This window comes from Salarias fasciatus, chromosome 16, assembly GCF_902148845.1.
Source record: "Salarias fasciatus chromosome 16, fSalaFa1.1, whole genome shotgun sequence".
Classification (NCBI taxonomy): domain Eukaryota; kingdom Metazoa; phylum Chordata; class Actinopteri; order Blenniiformes; family Blenniidae; genus Salarias; species Salarias fasciatus.
In genome coordinates, this window is record NC_043760.1 from 3,174,702 (window position 1) to 3,193,673 (window position 18,972).

Here is an 18,972-nt window from a genome sequence, read left to right on the forward strand (position 1 = left end):
ACATGTAATAAGGGACTAAACTGCACAGTTTAGTCATGCAGGCAAAGTTCACACCAGAGGTTCTTAAAGTGTGGGGTGGGGTCCCTCTGAGGGACACCGAGGGGAAGTCCGGAGGTCCAAGGACACTTCTGATTTTCAGATCATCAGATTTTCATAAGAGATTCTACTGCGAGACGAGACAGATCCAATCAATCCATGAAATAAATTATTAATCCAGACCCAGACCCAGGCCCAGAGCCAGACCCAGAGCCAGACCCAGACCCAGACCCAGAGCCAGACCCAGACCCAGACCCAGACCCAGACCCAGAGCCAGACCCAGAGCCAGACCCAGACCCAGAGCCAGACCCAGACCCAGACCCAGACCCAGAGCCAGACCCAGAAGGCAGACCTCCTTCAAGGCTTCCAGCTGCTTCCTTGAGTGTCATGACTCCCAGTCCACCAACTTGTGGCCCAACATGCCAACTGCATCATTTTCAGTGTTTCTCCTGTTGCCGTGGAAACCGGCACTGTTTTCACAATATTGTTGTGTAAATACAAACCAAAACTGATCTGAAAGTAAAATTTTCACTTGAAACGTCATGAACATGGGTTTGAGACAATTCAATGAGCCAGGTTCCAGGCGAGCCCTGACCAGGTGTATGTCAGTAGATATCTGTGCTTCCATTTAATCGCTCCCTTTGAATGCTCAGGGCTCTGTGGCGGTATCTGTGTCATACAGTTCTTTTTGTCTGAATGATGATGTCATTTAGAACTTTCCTGACTGAGGAGTTGCAACAATGTATTAGTTTTAAATGACATCATCATCTAATCAGACCTAGATATGCAAATGAGCAGCTATGGAAGTTAGATGATGTCATTTAGAACTTTCCTGACAACTTTCCTGACTTGGCAACAGTGTATCGGCTTCAAAGCAACATTTTTTCTTTTTTTGACAAGTGAATCATATTTAATGTCATTTAAACATTCTCATTCATTCTCCAGGAGACCCTTTGTGAGCCTGTCGGTGGGGAGCCCATGTTGAACACCCCTTGTCGTGGAAGATGAGCTGGAAAACCTGCAAGACGCTCCAATCCGGCTCGTCGAAGCTGCTGCCATGAAACCAGGACACCAGGCTGCTGGCAGGGTCGTCATAGTAACAGTTTGTTTTTGTGACAATATAGACAAACTTCAAGGTTATTACGACATTAATTTACCAGTCCAACTGAAATGATTATTTTAATCCATTTTAGAATTAAGAGCACTTTAATGACTTGGAATGATTATTAATCAACGGCAGTTCCACGCTAGCTTGGCTCTTGGTGTTCTGCAGAGTTTATAAAGTTAAATGAGGTGATTTTTTTTTTCTTCCTCATCTTTTACACCTTTGGAAAGCACTTTAAATATAGCTGATGAAATGGCTGAATAAAGATGGTGCTCTTGGTCTTAATGGTGTGGTGAGGCTGCCTGGCAGTCAGGAAACTGAGGACAACGCCAACATTCCGGATATTTTCAGAAATGTAAAGTAAAAGCATTTCTCAAATTCTAGAAATCCCACATTTTTTTGTCATCACTCTACAACAGCTATGTTTGCAATGACAGAAAAGTTAAAAAAAAATCCACATTTTAAAAAAGTTTTGGAACAAATTCAAGTGGAAAGTTTTTCATTTCAATTCACATTTTGGGCCCTAAGTGAAGCAAATGCAGCTATTAGAGAGTAGAAGATGCAGAATCTCGGCTGTATGTCGTGTGTGTGTACTGAGTGCTTGTTGCTGGATGGACCGACACGTTCAGTGGTTCAGCATTTCCCACATTCACCTTTGACCTCTGCATGCTCAGTGCATTAACAACTCTGTTATTGGGCCAGCTGAATATGACGCAGCAAACCCTGTGTGTGCGTGTGTGTGCGTGTGTGTGTGTGTGTGTGTGTGTGTGTGTGTTGGCTGTAACTCAATCCGAACATGGGAAGCTCCTCCAACATCTGACAACCATTACCGCCCATTACCGCTATCAACACACACACACACACACACACACACACACACACACACACACACACACACACACACACACACACACACACACACACACACACACACACACACACACACGCACGCCCAGGTCTCTCTGGGTTTTGTGACTCATGGATCAACAGGCAGAGAGCTGAGTCAGCGCTCTCCCCTCTCCTTTGTTGCTTCCCTCTCTCCTCTCCTCTCTCCTCCTCTGGGTTGTTTCCTCTCCGGTTCTCATGATTTCATCTCACGTCGTGTGTTTGTGTTTCTCCTGACGTAAAGACCTCCTCACCACTGGCACTAAAATCTGATCTGCACAAACTCAGAGAACACATCTTTGTCTCCCCGTGTCCTCGTCTCCTCCTCCAACATCTGCCAGCTTCTTCTCTTCTACCCCAAATGTACTTATGGACATTTCCTTTCTTTCCTTGTCTTTCGTTGAATTCACACATTTTCATTACCAGACAAACTCCAGCCTGTGATGCTCTCAGTCTGAGCTTTACAGTGAAATCACTGCGTCTCCTCTGCAGACATTGGCAGCTATTTTGCATCTCTGTTGCCATCTTTTGACTGTGATCATCTCGTCTGCTGGTGTGTGTGTGTGTGTGTGTGTGTGTTTGTGTGTGTGTGTGTGTGTGTGCCTTTCTGAGGCCGCTTTAGGCCTTTTCTTAGGTATTTATTGTCTTTCTGTTTCCATTTCTGACATGTTTGTGATCAATTCATTTTTGTTGTTGTTGTTGTTTTCTGCCTCTTTGTAGCCGTCTTGAACCTTGACTCTGTTGATGGTTGTTTATTTCATTATTTTTTTTTTTTTTTTTTTTTTTGTAAAGCTCATCTGATGTGTAAATGACTGGGTGAAAATGAAATGAGTGCAAGTTTTCTCCTCTTCAGGTATTGATGAACTGAAACAGCTGCTATATTTCAGTCGACTGAATGGTGTGGCTCCCTCTAGTGGAGCTCTCAGGAAATACATCTCCACTCAACAGGTTTTTTCACATTTCATCATTTTTGAGTCATAATTTTTGAGTCATTACTCTTTACTTAAACTTTATTTTCCCTTAAGATCTTCTCAGGATGTGTGTGTGATGAATCCTCAGATCACACAAAGAACACACGACTTTAAAATGCACCACAGATCATTTTTTAATACAGCACAGCATGTGAAAAAGAAAATAAAAGGAAGATGTACATGCAGGAGGCGGTGTGTGTTTTACTCGAGATGAAGTGGAGCTGGAGCTGTCTTTGGTTGCAGCCCAGGTGAAACTCAGACAGGCCTCAGGTTTCAGGTTACACACCTCCAGCAGAGCTTCACACTTCACCCCGCTACCGTCAGAGGGGCTCTGGGACCCGGTTCAGACCCGGTCTCACCTGGACCCGGTTGAGTCTGCAGGCAGGAGGAGGATGCTGAAGGCAGGAGTGTGTCCCTCTTCCCCCTCAGCCTGAGCGGGATCCTCTTTCCTCTCTGGTTTCCAGGGTTTAAAGTGGCAGCAGTGGAGAAAAGAGGCCATTCCGAGCCGGACGACTGAGGAAACAGGTACGACTCCAGCTTCTATCCACTGCACACAGCTGCTGGCATCCACTCTGCTTCTTTTATCTGACTGACTGTGAACATAGCTAAAAAGTACACATTCTGCAGTCTGTTACATTAAATTTGTCTCATCCATATTATTAAAGCCACCTTTAATGAGTTGCAGGCTATTCTCTAACTCCCTTTGTGAGTCACCTTTATTTTTTCTTCTTCTTAAATGGTAACAAAATATATGTTAAAGAAAAGCTAAGCGTAAAAGTTGTAAAAATTTTTTATTATTATTGCGACAATTTAAGTTTTTCCACACAGCCTGAAGACAATCAGAGATATTAACACATAGTCAGGCATGTGTTTTTTAAGGTCATTTTACAACATATTTTTTTGAAGTGCTTTGATTAAAAAACAGTGTCATAACAAGCAGTATCAACAATTACATAAAATATTATTAGTAATAATGGATTTATTGAATTTATTTAGAATAATAAACCAAAATGTGACAAATGAAAACATTTGGAGTTAATCTGGAATCAAGCTTTCTTGTGACCTGTGGCTGATAAAAACAGAATTTTTTTCTGTATTTCTGGTGAAGGATGTAGTGACAAACCAATAAAATTTCACATTCACATCACGTGAAAAAGAAGGATCAACAGAAATCCAACAAAAATAAAGACGTTTCATCATTTTTCCTCATTTGGGAATGTTCTGAACCACAATCATTGAACTGAATTGAGTAAAAACTAACAGGACTGAAATCTCACTCAAGCTAATACATTAAAAAACTCCTAAATGTAAGTACTTATTGATCCTTTATTGTTTCTGTATCAATGATTGATTGCTTGTTGATAGTAAATTGAAGTTAGTGGTATAGATACAACATATTTTATACATATTTAAATTTTTCGGAGGAACTTTTGAACCAATGACGGCAGTCTAGGCAGTCTGTTTTTTTAGGAGATCTCCAAAGTTTTGACTTCACTCTCTTATAGATGTGAATTGTAGAACCACGTTTACTGATGTTTCTCTCAATATCAACAACCAACCCAGGAGTATGAGTCAGTACTGTGATTAAGATTAATAGAAGTAGGAAAAAGGACGAAATGAACAAAAAACAGATAAAACCAAGAACAATCCAACTCAGATCAAGTCTGAACTGATGGCACCTCGTTATATATGTATGTATGTATGTGTGTGTGTATATATATATATATATATATATATATATATATATATATATATATATATACTATATATATACTGTATATACTATATATATATATATATATTAGGGGTGGGACTCGATTAAAAAAATTAATCTAATTAATTAGGGCCTTTGTAATTAATTAATCTCAATTAATCGCATATCGATATTTGACCCGAGATCAGTGAGCACCTTTCTTTTTCTAATGGATTTTGGTATAGTGAATCAATATAGTGATACATAAGCTTAAGCAACAAAACACTGTTCATTTTTTCAGCAGGGAAGGAGGAATTTAACCAACACAAATAAACCAATACACACTGATTAGTGCAACTTTTGTTGGGCTGGGCGAGGGTCCTTGAAGTAGTCGGAGTGACGTCCTCTTCCACTCTAGCTGTATGCCAGGCTTGCGTGTTGGCCGCCGCTGCGACAGGCTTAGCATTCAGATGATATAGCAGGCTCGATGTGCTGCGATGGTATGCAAATTCTTTGCTGCACAATATGCATACAGCTTTGGTTTTATCCACGCTGCCATCCGCTGGCTTTTTAAATCTAAATTTTCTGTGCACGAGACCAAGTAGTGCGCTGTAGTCGGGAGCAGTGTTGCCAACTCCCCAGTAAGGAAAGTCCCTATTGGCTGTCCTAAAAGTCGCCAGAAGTCGCTAGATGAGGTCGTTACCTAATTTGCAATTTGCATGTAATTGTAATGGACGCTGTAGGAGAGAGGAATAACGTCATGGGAGAAGCAAAATGTGAGTTAAAAAAACACCCTAAATATGTTTAGAACTACAAATGAATTTTCTTCTGTTGATTCTTGGTTTGTCAGCGAGTGAGCAGTGGCGTATTTGCGCACACGCGATTCATTTGAAGTGTGGAGGAGTGGTGTGGGTCTGCTCTCTGCTCTGCCTGCAGCAGGGGGCGCTGCTGAGACTGGCCGTCTGTGAGTGCTTTGGGACGGGGGAGGGGCTCACGCAGCACCGCAGCTCATTGAGGACAGCAGCTGCAGAACGAGACGTCCTGTCACGTCTCCAGAGCACCAGAAAAAGTCGCTAAATTTGTTGCTAGTCGCTTTTGACAAAAAAAAGTCGGCAGGAGGCTTTGGAAAGTCGCCAGATTTAACGAGAAAGTCACCAAGTCGGGAGCTGTTTCGTTGTGGTGTCACAGCGAAATATGTCCGGGTGAAACTCGTCCGGTGACAAACGTTCCGCGACAATTTGCGATAATTTTTTTATCGCGTTAAAATTTCTGTAATTAATTAATCGTAACTAACGCGTTAAAGTCACAGCCTTAATATATATATATATATATATATATATATATATATATATATATATATATATATATATATATATATTTATGTATATATACATATATATATATATATATATATATATATATATATATATATATATATATATACTGTATATATGTAATGGTTTTCACCAGCAACAAGGTCCTTTTTACATCAGCTGTGATTTCAAGGGAAAACTTTGATTGCGTTATGTTGGTTTACCAGACAACGCTGCACGGAGACCTCACAATCTCTTTGACTTTTTGTGTTTGGAGTTTTCAGAGAATCAGACACACATTGAAACTCTCTGTCACTGAGAATCCAAATTCACCAAGTATTGGATTGCTCACCCACTGAATATGAGCTGTGATGAGGCCATTAAATGTTTTTTATCCATCTGATGATGTGATCAGCAGAACCATAATTCAGACCATCTGTGAATCATTTACTGCTCTAAGTATAGTATTTTTTTTAAGTGAAAATAGAGAAAACAAAGACTTAGCATTCATTGAGGATTCAGCAGATTATATAAATTACATGGATTACGCCATCACACAGCTGAATTAATTACCTGATTTGATTAATTGATTAATCAAATCAAACCTTACATTATTTTATATTTATGAAACTTCAGACGTTAGAAGAAGTAGAACTGAATGTCATCTGCATAGAGGTGGAAGTATGTGTGTGCTTATGGGGAAGTCAATGAAGCCCCAGAACAAAACCTAGTGGAATACCACAGACTGATTTAAAAAATTAGCAAGTCTGCAGAGAAGCCTAACCACAACCTACAACAACCAGCACAAAGGTAATAAGCCTGCTGTAGAGGAGTCACCAGACCTGTGTGAAGCTGCACTGAGCTCTCTTATTGGGATTTCAGCCAAATTCTGAACCTCAGCAGAGCAATAATCTCCACTGAAAGCGTCAGAAACTTCATTTCAAGACGGGTCAAAACGATCAAGAGCCAAATGTATATCAATGACATTTTCGGTATGGCAATGAATTCAGTGTATTGGAGTTTATTTTACTTGTGTTTCCTGATAATTCTCCTCAGGAGGGACTTCCCATTGTGCTCATTCGTCTCAGCCTTTTCATTTGTTTTCAGGTCATTGCCGTCATGCAGTCCCTGACGGAGGAGATCCAGAGTTTCTCTCGGACTCGCCTGAGGAAGCAGTGCACCCGGGTGACGTCTCTGAGCGGCCGCCGGATTATCGAGACTTGGAAGGGATCCACAATCACGGTGGTGGAGGAGGCGGTCCCCCCAGAGAAGATGCTGGGCTACGTCCCGGACACTTCCTGGGATCTGCAGGTCGGCGTCGTCAAGCCCTTCTTGCTGCTGGGTGAGTCAGAGTGAAATGTAGACAGAGCAGAAAAACCAAAGACATCCACAATTTAATGTGTATTTCAAGGTAGCCACTATTGAACTGACGGCACTGACATTAAGGTTATTATTTCACTAATGTCCTTTTTCCAGGGGAAAGAGAGCTTCATTAAATCTGAATTAACTCACTTCTCCAGGTTGGAACACGAAAGATGTCCTACGACAGCTAGCATTAGCATTAGCCTGTATCCACAGCAGCTGTCATCAGCATTAGCATGCTAGATAATGGTTAGTTTCTAAGAACTACATGCTGGGATTTTATCTCAGTTGTTTTTTTTCTGCTTCATCCCCTTGTCATTATTTCATAAATCTGTTTCTTTTAAGAAACCAGATAATAGAGCATCTTCCTCCTCTAACATCCAGATTATAGAGCATCTTCCTCCCACTAACCGATGTAACTGTATCTGAGGTTAATTAGTGAATCAGCCATTAGTCTGAACCACACAGTGCTGACAGCTCAGCTAATGTAACACAGCTACACTACAATTCTATTAAGATGGTTGTCAGTGAGGGGAACTATTAAAAGTAACACAACACTACACGTAAGCAGTTGCTATTCCTCTTCAGTAAACAAGAAAGGCTTCATGCGATTAGCATTAGCGATAAGCTGTTATTAGAGTAGAGTTCATCAACATCTTGAATTCAGTCAGATTACTAGAAAGAATTGAAAGTAAAGACAAGATGCCACAAGCCCAGACACTGCCGAAGTACTGCGGAAAACAAATGACTTTAAGATGAGAAACCAAAGGGTCAGGCTCTCCCTTCGTTCCCTCCACGCCGGCTCGCCTGCATCAGATAAGCTGGAGTAACTGGAGCTGCCCGGTGGGGGAGGAGAGGGGGAGACGTGACCCATCAGGCCGGGCTGGTTCACCGCTGCTTCGACCCCGTGACCTGAGGTGGATGCTCAGCCTGTGCACAATGGCTTCCTGGGTTCCCTCGGCCTCCCCCGGAAGGGTCCCTGTGTGACCCTGGACAGTTAAAACCAACATGGGCGGAGTCACAGACGCCCGATCATCCTGTTCCGTCTTGTTCCGTGTCTGCAGGTTCTCAAGACGCGGCGCACGACTTCAGCACTCTGAGAAAACACAAGGTGAGCGTCTTTCACACTGAAGTGAAGACATGAGACACATCTGAGCAGAACGAGCCAGTCAGCCACAGCATTATGACCACCGCCGGGTGGAGGGGATTATACCAACGGCTCTTTAGCAGGGCTCCTGTTAATCTGTGGGAGAAATCAGACGGCAAGTGAACATGTCTTCATCAAGGTTGATGTTAAAAGCTGTAAAATGGTCAAAGTGTGAAGGTGTGACCGTGAGTTGCAGCTCTTGAGAGATGTTCCCATTCTGCAGCGGTCAGTGTGGATCAAACGTGGTTGAATGATGGTGTTTTATCTGAAGGACACGCGGAACAATGATGCCTTGTTGTAAGACAGTGTTCCTGAGAGGGAAGTGGACTTTACACCGGGTTCTGCTGTGAAGCGTCGGGTTCTGCCATCGGTGCAGCACATGTAGACTGTTTCTGGAAACAGTATTCGTCGATGACCTTTTTGAGACTAATACTGCGACTTTGACCTTTTATGAGAACCTTGAGAACTTCTTCTCTTTCTGAGGAGTTCGCTATTCCCTGTGTGGTGAAAAGTTTGAGACAAATGAAGACCGTTTCCCAATAATATCAAGGCTGCCAAGAAACTCACACGTCTCTTTATAGCAGATTCCTGAGTTTTGTACAGAACCTGTTTTGAGAACACACCTTTAAAAAGTTGCATTTCTTCTCTTCTCGCCGTCCCCCTCAGGTGTCTCACATCCTGAACGTGGCCTTCGGGGTGGAGAATGTGTTCCCGGACCTGTTCATCTATAAGACCGTCAGTATTCTGGATCATCCCGACGCCGACCTGCTGCTTCACATCCAGGACTGTTGTGATTTCATCCAGCAGGCTCGCAGTGAGGTAACTCAGCCACAGACGGAGGTGTCATCGGTTCATTCATTCATTTAGAAACTTTATCATTCCTACGAAAATGGATTACAATGAGCGGAAATCTGAAAGAGGAAATCTGTGACAATAAGCAGGAGAGAAGCTGAAACCAGCAGGTGTGTTTGGAGGTAGATAACTGAAAGTGACTTTTTCAACTGTCCAGTCTGCATGACAGGCCTGAAATATCTCGCTGAGTCGGTAGAGACTATATTACTTCCATATTTTGAACATCCCAGGAAGGTAGCCTGATTGGCAGTAGATGACAATAAAGTAAGGTGACTGTTTGCCTTTTGGTGGCAGTAGTGAGTCCACACTGTTTGTCTCAGATCAGCTCTTTTTAAATCTGTTTTTCAGTCTTTCTTGTGTTGATCATTAAAAGGAAAGACTAGATTATGCATTTGAGAGGCTGGACTGACTGAAGCTAGCAGGTTAGCATGCTAAATTCAGAAACTCCTAAATGTCATTGGGGACGACTTCCTCCATTGACTGAATAAATGTTTCAATGATGAACGCTCGTAAAACACTCAACAGTTGAGTATATCAGTCGTTGTTTTGGAAAGTTGTGTTTGTTCAGAGCAGTTTGAAGCCTTTACTGAAACCGTGTGAAGGTGCTGTGCAGAGTTAGCATTCAGTTGACCATCCAGTGGAACGGAGAGGCTAATTCATGTCGCTAAATGTGATTTATTGATGAGTCTTTAAAGGTTAGTCATGATGAACTCCAGACAGAGATGGAGTTTTCAGAAAGTTGTGTTTTCAGTGACTCGGTGCACCGTTGTCGTGTGGCGGGCGTCAAAAACACAACCGAGGTTTTGGGTTAGAAAGGTTGGATTGTAGGTTTCCTCCTTAATGAAATGTGACTGGACGGCATGGTCAGCTTCAGTTTGAGTCCGACTGCTCATTAGTTCCTCATCTGCAAAGAAAACTTTACTCACACAGCTCATTTAACTCACTAAGACAGAGAAACTGTAACATCACACTTTATACAATGAGAAATGAGTGGACGTAAGTTTGGTCTCTGACTCTTTAACTCTGGAAATCTGACTGAGAGATTATCAGAGTGAGGAGAAGTAAAGGCTCAAAAGAAGCATGGACGTCCAACACGTTTGAATCTTTTCTCCCCTTGTTTCCTCCCCTCGTTTCCTTGTTTCCTCTCCTTTTTCCTCAGTTTTGAATAATAGATGTGTAGTTTTGTTCATGTTTTATTAAACTGCAAACAGATCAGATCTCAGTGTCATACAAGCTTTTAGCAGCGAAACCTGGAGCTCACCTTAACATGACACCGTACACACACACACACACACACACACACACACACACACACACACACACACACTCGCAGTCGGTCATTAGGGAGTCATTAAAGGTGTTTGATTACAGGAAGTGTGTGTGCACTCATTATGATATGTTTCTCTGTGTGTATGTGGTAATTCCAGCCTCCATAATGATGCTTTTACGTAGAAATGCGGGGTCAGATTACCCAGCAGGCCATCTGGCTGGAGGTGACCATCAGATATTGGCCCCGTCATGACACCGACACGGGCCGCATCGTGTGGCGGCGGTCATGGCGGCGGCACAGAAACATAAATTACAGCACTGCACACAGAGGGGACGCACCGATACCTCTGTAAAGGAAGAATACAAGTACGAGTACTAACCTGTAGCTGATACAGAGGAGTACCGAGTAGTGAGTGTGTGTGTGTGTGTGTGTGTGTGTGTCACACAGCTGATTAAATGGCCTGTAGACTTGTAGTAGGTGCAGCAGGTGTCAGAGGTGCTGCAGTTGTAGGAAGTGCAGCAGGTGGTTGAGGTATAGCAGGTGTAGGAGGTGGTGGACGTGCAACAGGTAGTGGAGGTACAGTAGATGCAGCAGGTGGTGGAGGTGCAGCAGGTGCAGCAGGTGGTGGAGGTGCAGCAGGTGGTGGAGGTGCAGCAGGTGGTGGAGGTGGAGCAGGTGGTGGGTGTGCAACAGGTGCAGGGGGTCCAGTAGATGCAGCAGGTGGTGGAGGTGCAGGAGGTGGAGCAGGTGGTGGAGGTGGAGCAGGTGGTGGGGGTGCAACAGGTACAGCAGTGCGGCTCTGAGGTAAAGCCGTAGTGGAAAGTGGGACACAGCCGGTGGTGAGGAACGCTTCCAGCAGGCTGTAATGGAGAGGCTAATGTCCATCCCAGCAGGTAATAAACAAGACGTCTATTTGCTAAATAGCTTGTTGTGGTGTGAAATAAAAGCTGGATGGTGCCGCAGCCTGAAGCTCCATCGTGTTGGTGTACAGCTCCACTCAGTGGTGAGAGAGCCACACTGCAGGCTTGGTTCCTGTCTGGTTTAAAGCGTGCGTTACTGAAACGCTTTCCAGAGGAACTCTTCTGTTGTTACACCACACATCTAAAAGTTCTCCTTTATTACATAATCAGACTACTCTGAGGTCTCCATCAGCTCCAGATCCAACATCCTTTATGCATTACATCTTCAACACATTCTAAATCACTGAGATTCGAAAGTTAGAAAAGGACACCAAGTTGGATTGTTACTATGGCGACTGTCAACTCTAAAACTACCAAGTCCAGGAGAACATAGACCTGGACTAGGACCAGGAGAATGTGGACTATCAGTCATGACACTCTCAGGGAGGAAAACCTTGTCATCGTCCATCTACTCACCATGTGCAGAAAAGTTGCATTTTCTTGTTTCCATGGAGATGGAGTCTCAGTGTTTTCAGAATGTTGGCCATTGTCAACCTGCACCATTGTTTTCCTTCTCTACTTGAAAATGTCATGTATGGGGGCGTAATTCTGAACTCCCATGAAACAAATGCTTCCTGACACAGAAAGTGCTCATTCTTGGTTTAATGCCAGATTTCCAAAGGAATTCTACACATGAAAAGATAACAAGACCTGCTGTGACTGATGAGCAAATTATAGGCTTTTTCCTTAAAAGACATGATCTCTATTTCTATTTTCATAACTCCAGATAGTCTTGTTATTTTGTCAGTATGTTCCTTCTTCTTTTCAGGCATAGATTTTTTTATCATGTGTCTTTGACATGTTGTGATGAGCTTAATCTTAAATATCATCTGAGATGAGATTCTGTAACTTTCATCAACGGTGTGCTTCACAACAGAACACCGTCCAAACGTGTCAAAGGTACGTTGTAAAAACCGACTTGTCCGAAAACAAACGACCTGCCATTGACGTTGTTCTTCCATCTTCATCAGAAAGAGGAGCATCGTCTGTAAATTTTGAAATTTGCAAAAATATTTTGCCTGAAAAGAAGAAAACACATTTTTTAAGAACAAACTGAACTGAAGGCATCATGAACATAATAGAACTATTAAACAACTTTTTGTACAGTGGTAAAAGCAAGCAGCAGGGCCCCCTGTGGTTTTTTTTCATGTACTGCAGCCTTGTTTGAATTCAACAGAGACTTGACAATTAGCGTTGGTGTTGGTGAGGATGTTTGGTATCGTTTGTACTCAGTCAGTTTTATCAGTTTGAACATAACTCTAAGCCGACCTCTGTCTCCTTCTCCCTCCAGAAAGGCATTGTGTTGGTCCACTGCAACGCCGGCGTGTCGCGAGCTCCCGCCGTGGTTATCGGCTACCTGATGTCATGTGATGGACAGTCCTTCGAGGATGCGCTCTCGTTGGTCCGATCGGCTCGTCCCGCCTCCTCGCCCAATCCTGGCTTTGTGGAGCAACTGAGGAACTACAAAACATCAAGCATGAATGGCTCCAAACACTGAAGTGAGACACCAGTGGACAGTCGAATGGTTTAGAAATCATAGGGTGGTCTGATGGATAAGAAACCATAGAACAGTCCGATAGTTTAGAAACCCTAATTTAGTCCGAAGGTTTAGAAACCATAGGGTGGCCCAATGGTTTAGAAACAATGGGGCGTTCCAATTGTTTAGAAACCATAGGGCAGTCTAATGGTTTAAACTCCATAGGGTGGTCTAATTGTTTAGAAACCAGAAGACGGTTCAGTGATGTAGAAAACATAGGGTGGTACAAACGTTTAGAAACCATAGAGTGGTCTGATGGATTAGACGCCATCGGACGGTCCAAAGGTTTAGAAACCATGGGGTGGTCAGACAGACTAGTGACAGATTTTGGATTTAATGAGAACATCTGAAACATCGATAGGGTTGATCACTGAGTAAGATCCCGTTTTAATCAGAAAATAAAAATATTTTCAATGATCCTGAATCCAAGAAACAAACAGAAACAATCTGAATGAGTTCTTCGAGACATTGTCTCCTCCATTTATTGGTATTTAATTGTGCGGACTTCCAAAGCGGCTCTGACTCTACGAGGCATGATTTTGTATTTTTTGTTTGTGTGTTTGTCGTCCTCTTTGTGTTCTGAGGCTGTCGTCACTGGTTTCTCTTTTGTCTTTTGACTGGTAGAAAACTACAAACTCCATTGTGTCATTTTTAAAGATTGAAAATCAAATAAAGAAGTGGAAATAATTACTGCAAATGTTTGATATTATTATGTTTCTTTGGTTTCTTTGGCCATTTCACTTTTTTTTTTAATTTTGTATTCACATTACCATTTTAAAACTCCTTTTCTTTGGACAGTTTTAGTGATTTTGAGGTATCTTTTTGAAACAGTTTTAGCTTTTTGTTTTTTTGGTTGTTTCAGCAGTTCCATTTTTAAACAGCTTTTTGTCTCTTGTAAGATGCTATTTATGGCTTTTTCTCTTATCTTAGTTACCAGATTATATTTGAGTACATGTCTCTACAGTAATGCCCTGACCAGATCGATGAATATCAGATCGGTACTGATATTAGTGATTTTTTGTTGTGATTGATTGATCGGGTATGGGCAGATCCACTTGATTCTCTGTCCACTGAGCTAAAAAGGCTGCACAATGGAGGAAAAAAGGGACGGAGTTCACCACGGGGATAAAGACCTGACAGAGGTGAAGCGTTTTGTCAAAATAAAAGCCAACGCAGACAAAGCGAAATTGAAATGTAGATTTTCAAAATAATTTTTTGAATTTTCTCCATGGAATTCTGTGTTCACAATGTTATGTCAGCAATAGCAATGTTAGAATCAAAAATCAGATCAGGAAAGTCTCAGGACCCAGCGATGCTCAAATCTGAAAAGTCCGTAGTAACAAAAAGCGTGATCTGGATCTGGAGACCCCTGATCACAAGTGCTCTGGTGAGCAGGCCTTTGAAACAGGGCGAGAGACCACATCACCCCATGGAGGGAGAGAGGGAGGGAGAGAGAGAGAGAGAGAGAGAGAGAGATGGAAGATGACAGGAAGCTCAGGAGGAGAGAGCAGAGCTGCCTCTGTGCAGTATGTGGATAAACACCCGGGGAAGATGTCGGAGCTACAGGTAGGAGAAAACACAGAGCCTCCTTCCTCCTTCTCCTCCTCCTCCTCTTCCTCCACCGCCTCCTCCTGCTGACGATGGGCTCCTTCTGCACGGTGCTGGACAGCAGGATGTCGGTGGTGACGGTCACGCCGCGTGAGGACTCACCGATTCCACCAGGTCAGAAAGAGTTATCCCTCCTCCTCCTCCTCCTCCTCTTCCTCCTCCTCTTCCTCCTCTCAGGTGTGTGTAGGAGTATCTGTGGGACGTGTGTTTGTGAGAGATGTGATCAGTGTTTGTCCACAGAGGACAGTTGAATGTCTCTGTCTCCGGCTCCTCTTCAGGGCCTCCAGAGAGGAACTTTCTCAAGTGGGACGATACAAAGTGTCTCAGGTCAGACTCAGTCTGTCCTCTTATAGACTCAGTCTGTCCTCTTATGGAGTTTTTGCATAATTCCCCTCCTTTAAAAGGAGGGGTATTATGCAAAATCCCCTTTTTTTAGCTTTGTATAATGCTATAGTGTCATTTCCCCATTTAAAAGAGGCATGGAGTTGTTTCCTGAACCATTCACGCATATTTGAGCAATCCCTGAATCTCCCCCTGGCAGCCATGTTGAGCTCTGAAACTCTTGGTGCTGCACAGCTCCGCCCATAATGCATAGCTCCGCCCCAGCTCTGACGTATCTGCACAGCTCGCGCTCCCCCGCCCCTCTCCACGCTCGGAGAATGTGCATGGAGATGGACTCTGAGGGGGGCGTGTCACTAAGCTGAGGAGATTCTGAAAGAGACGGGGACTCATTTCCAGTCGTTTGAGGCAGCCTGATGCAGAGGCAAATTTGATTTAAGTTGTTTTTGACACATGCAGCTTTCACCATCCAACTTTGGGCAAAGTCGCGGGTGCTGGAGCGGCGTGTTCGGGTGTCCCTTTCTCACCAGCTCGGTGTGTGTGAGCAGGTTGTCCGCGGCAATGGGCTACTAAAGCCCTGTCTTCACTCAATCAACCTCCTCATATAAATAACTGAATCGTGTTCTCAAAACAAAACAGCTCTGACCGGAGTGGCTTTGTGTTGCCAGATTGGGTGGGGTTTCCGCCATAGCAAGTTTCTTTTTGAACACGTCGGATGGGTTGATTAAATGATTATTTGTTTATGACGTGTTTTTTAATCATACAAATACGGTTTTAACGTGCATTTTCAACCGAGATGGAGGTTTGGGCTGCTTTCTACGAGTTTCAGATTTTTTTACGGGCTAGATCGACAGATCTGGCAACCTCCTCCAGTGGACTGCACAGGCACCGCAGACGGTGCTGCGGTGATCCCGTTCTGTAGACAGAACACAGACAGAAAGGTTGTTCTGTTGTAAGTGATTTTTCTGCAGGCCATACAAATCGCCGACTTTCAGAGGGAAGCATGTGCGGTGTGTGCGCTCAGAATAACAGTTTGCATCGTGCGTTACGGACACGGACACACGAGGAAAGTGGGGAGGGAGCGACCGTTTTCTCACCGCATCTAGATGGAGCCGGGGTCGACCGCAGACACACTCTCCAAGCGGCCCCGGCTCGATCCCAAAAATCGGTCGACCCAACTGTTTTCAATGGGACCCCGTTCCCCGCGCGTGGAGTGTGAAAGGACTGATCTGTTTGCATGCAGTTCTGACTTTTCCGCACAGAAACCGTGCAAACCCGGACAGATCCGCGCCCGCACAGCCGCGTATGTGTGAATGAGGCCTTAGTGTGCTGTAGATTCTTACTAAAGGGCTAAAAAATGCACAATACCCCCCTTTAAGTCTCACATTGTAATCTTCTTTTGTTTCTTTTTTTTAAAATTTAGGGTTTTTTTTTTTGCAAAATTTTGGCTCATTGAACTATTTTTACTTCTTTTAGTTGTTTTAACTTATTTCAAATTTTTTACAATCATAGTTTTTAGTTTGTTTGTTTTTTCACTTAGCTGCTTTTTTCAACTTTTTTTAACAAACTTTTTTTTTGGCTGTTTTAATTGTCTGAGCTTCTTTTTTGCCTTTTGGTAATTTTGTAGCTGTTTAACAGCTTTGACATTTTTTTGTTGTTTTCGTTGTTTTAAACAGTTTCAGCTTTTTATTTATTATTTTAGCCATTTTTATAGTTTTAGCAGTTTTTTGGCTCGTTCAACAGTTTTAGCCATTCAGCTTTTATAGTTGTTTCAGTTAAAAAAAAAAAAAAAAAAAAGATACAAAAAAACCCTTAAAGCTGCATTAAGGAGTTTGCACGTTTTATGCGAAACAGCGCCCCCTGCAGGCCTTGGGCGTAATGCAGCTTAGTGAAAAACTCGTCCCTGTGGCTCGCGTGCACGGAAGAGGGGGACTCCGTCTTCGCTCGTTTAGAAGCGCTCAAATAAGATTTAAGTTTCTTTTCCCTGGTGGAGTCTGTGTGGAGCTGTGGCAGTGCTAGAAGCCAGTCTGTTCTTACTGTCTGGAAGATCCTGCTCAGTTGTTGCTCACTAAGCATCTGGCGGAGTAATGGAGGACAAAACGAAACCTAACCAGCCGGAGCGCTCATTACGTCATTCCTTTCAAATTCTCCCCCAAAAAATTCTGGTGCCGGACCGGCACTGTGACTTTCAAGTGACAATTTAGCGCTGTTAGAGGTACTTGTAATGAATATGTCAGGGCACATTGTACACATCATTAAAAATGTGTAACATATTTATGGTGGAAAATAAGTATTTTTAAGGTTGTAAAACTCCTTAATGCACCTTTAATACATGATTTAAGCTGTTTTACTGAGTTTTTTATGTTCTTAGTGATTTAGACAGCTTATCTATTCTCAAATGCAATGAAGCGTTTAATGAAATGAAATACACTGATCATAACTAATATGAACACAAAATCAGTAACTGATCTCTGAATCGGTCAGATAAAATTGAAACAATTTTAATTACTGAGCCTTCTTTCTCTTGTGTGCCTCCTCTCATTTTATTGCCGCTCTTCACTGATTCTGTCCAACCAGAAGATGCACACACATTTTTAATCTGTTAATTTTGATTAATTAATAAATGCCAATTTGACTTAGAATTCAAATATTGTTAAAAAAGTAATACAAAGCAAAACACGTTTTTAAAACTTTTCTTCTCATTTACTACCATAATGACAAATGAGTGATATGTGGAGAGAATCTCAACTCATGAATTTGAAATCGTGTGTTTTCATCATGTTATTGTTGAGTCCTCGAAGGTCTAAAAATAATTAGCAGAGCTCTCAGCTCTGCTGCTGTTTAGAAAGCTCTCCTGCTAACAAAGACTTGAATATATTACCACAGCACACCACACACACACTCCTGCAGTCCTCTGCATGATCAGCTTTAATTGTGTCCTCAGTGTTAATGCTGATTATGAAGAACCAATTAACAGTCAATTAGCCAGCTGGCCAATCAGATGCCCCTCTCTCACCGTGAGGGTTTTTTTTCCCCCTTGTTTCCTGATAAGAGGAGCGCCTTATTTAGTCAACATGGAGACACATGTGACTGTCTGAAGCATCAGCGCAGAGATAATCACACAGTTCGGCTCCTTCATGAGCATCATTAGAAAGGAAACAATGGGCAGCTGGATACTCACGGATGAAAGGTCGAAACATGTCGGTTTCACAACACAAGCATCAGGACTTTTCTGATTTCGGATTAAAAAAAGATTATCCTTTCCTGTTGAAGTAGTTAGCATGCCAGGCCACTAGGCGGTGCTGCTGTTTGTTTCTGTAATGAAACCACACACACCAGAGAACCATACACTAAACACCCAAAATGCTGCACGAAATCTTTCCTTTTTTACTCCTGAAAGATGCTTCAGTGGTTTGGACTCTGGATCTGAGAGCCTTTAGTGCGAGGTTAGTATGTTTCTGCAGGTGGAAAAATAGTTAAACGACTGAAAACTGGGAATGTCAAAAGATTAATTTTTAAAATCACAGTTAATCACAATATTTCCATAGCTGATCACGCTTTGAATTGCATTGTTTACATTCTGTTGTTTTGCATTTGAAGGCAGTTTTAAGCCCATAACGTAAAGCACCCATCAGTCCAAACAATCACTTCAAAAGCTGAATTTAAAGTCATTGTTGAAGCTTCAGCATGTTGACTTCCTGCACTGCCACTGACTTCTGGCCAGAACATCCTGATCGGGAATCAAACACAGGGAAAGAATTTCCTTTGGGAAGTTTTTGGATTCTCTTTCAAAATAAAGTGCGATGTAGATCAACTTAATACAATGTCTGTGTTAAAAATATAGTTTTCAAACAAAAAAGCCTTAATAAGCCTAAAGATGCAATTAATCGCTATT

At 42.6% G+C, this 18,972-nt stretch overlaps 1 protein-coding gene across 1 annotated transcript; it reads left to right on the forward strand.

Annotated features, from left to right (window-relative positions):
- Positions 1–7,122: 7,122 nt before the first annotated feature.
- Positions 7,123–13,091, forward strand: dusp19a (dual specificity phosphatase 19a). The gene is made up of 4 exons (XM_030112480.1): positions 7,123–7,345; positions 8,430–8,476; positions 9,179–9,331; positions 12,885–13,091. Exons 1-4 carry the CDS (start codon positions 7,123–7,125, stop codon positions 13,089–13,091), a joined length of 630 nt encoding a protein of 209 aa, XP_029968340.1.
- The last annotated feature ends 5,881 nt before the right edge of the window (positions 13,092–18,972 follow it).

What these genes read in the sequence shown, in the direction of transcription:
- dusp19a (XM_030112480.1), top strand. Translation starts at nt 7,123, where the DNA reads ATGCAGTCCCTGACGGAGGAGATCCAGAGTTTCTCTCGGACTCGCCTG. An exon ending in GCACTCTGAGAAAACACAAG is followed by an intron (nt 8,477 to 9,178) that starts GTGAGCGTCTTT and finishes CGTCCCCCTCAG; the next exon opens with GTGTCTCACATCCTGAACGT. An exon ending in TCCAGCAGGCTCGCAGTGAG is followed by an intron (nt 9,332 to 12,884) that starts GTAACTCAGCCA and finishes TTCTCCCTCCAG; the next exon opens with AAAGGCATTGTGTTGGTCCA.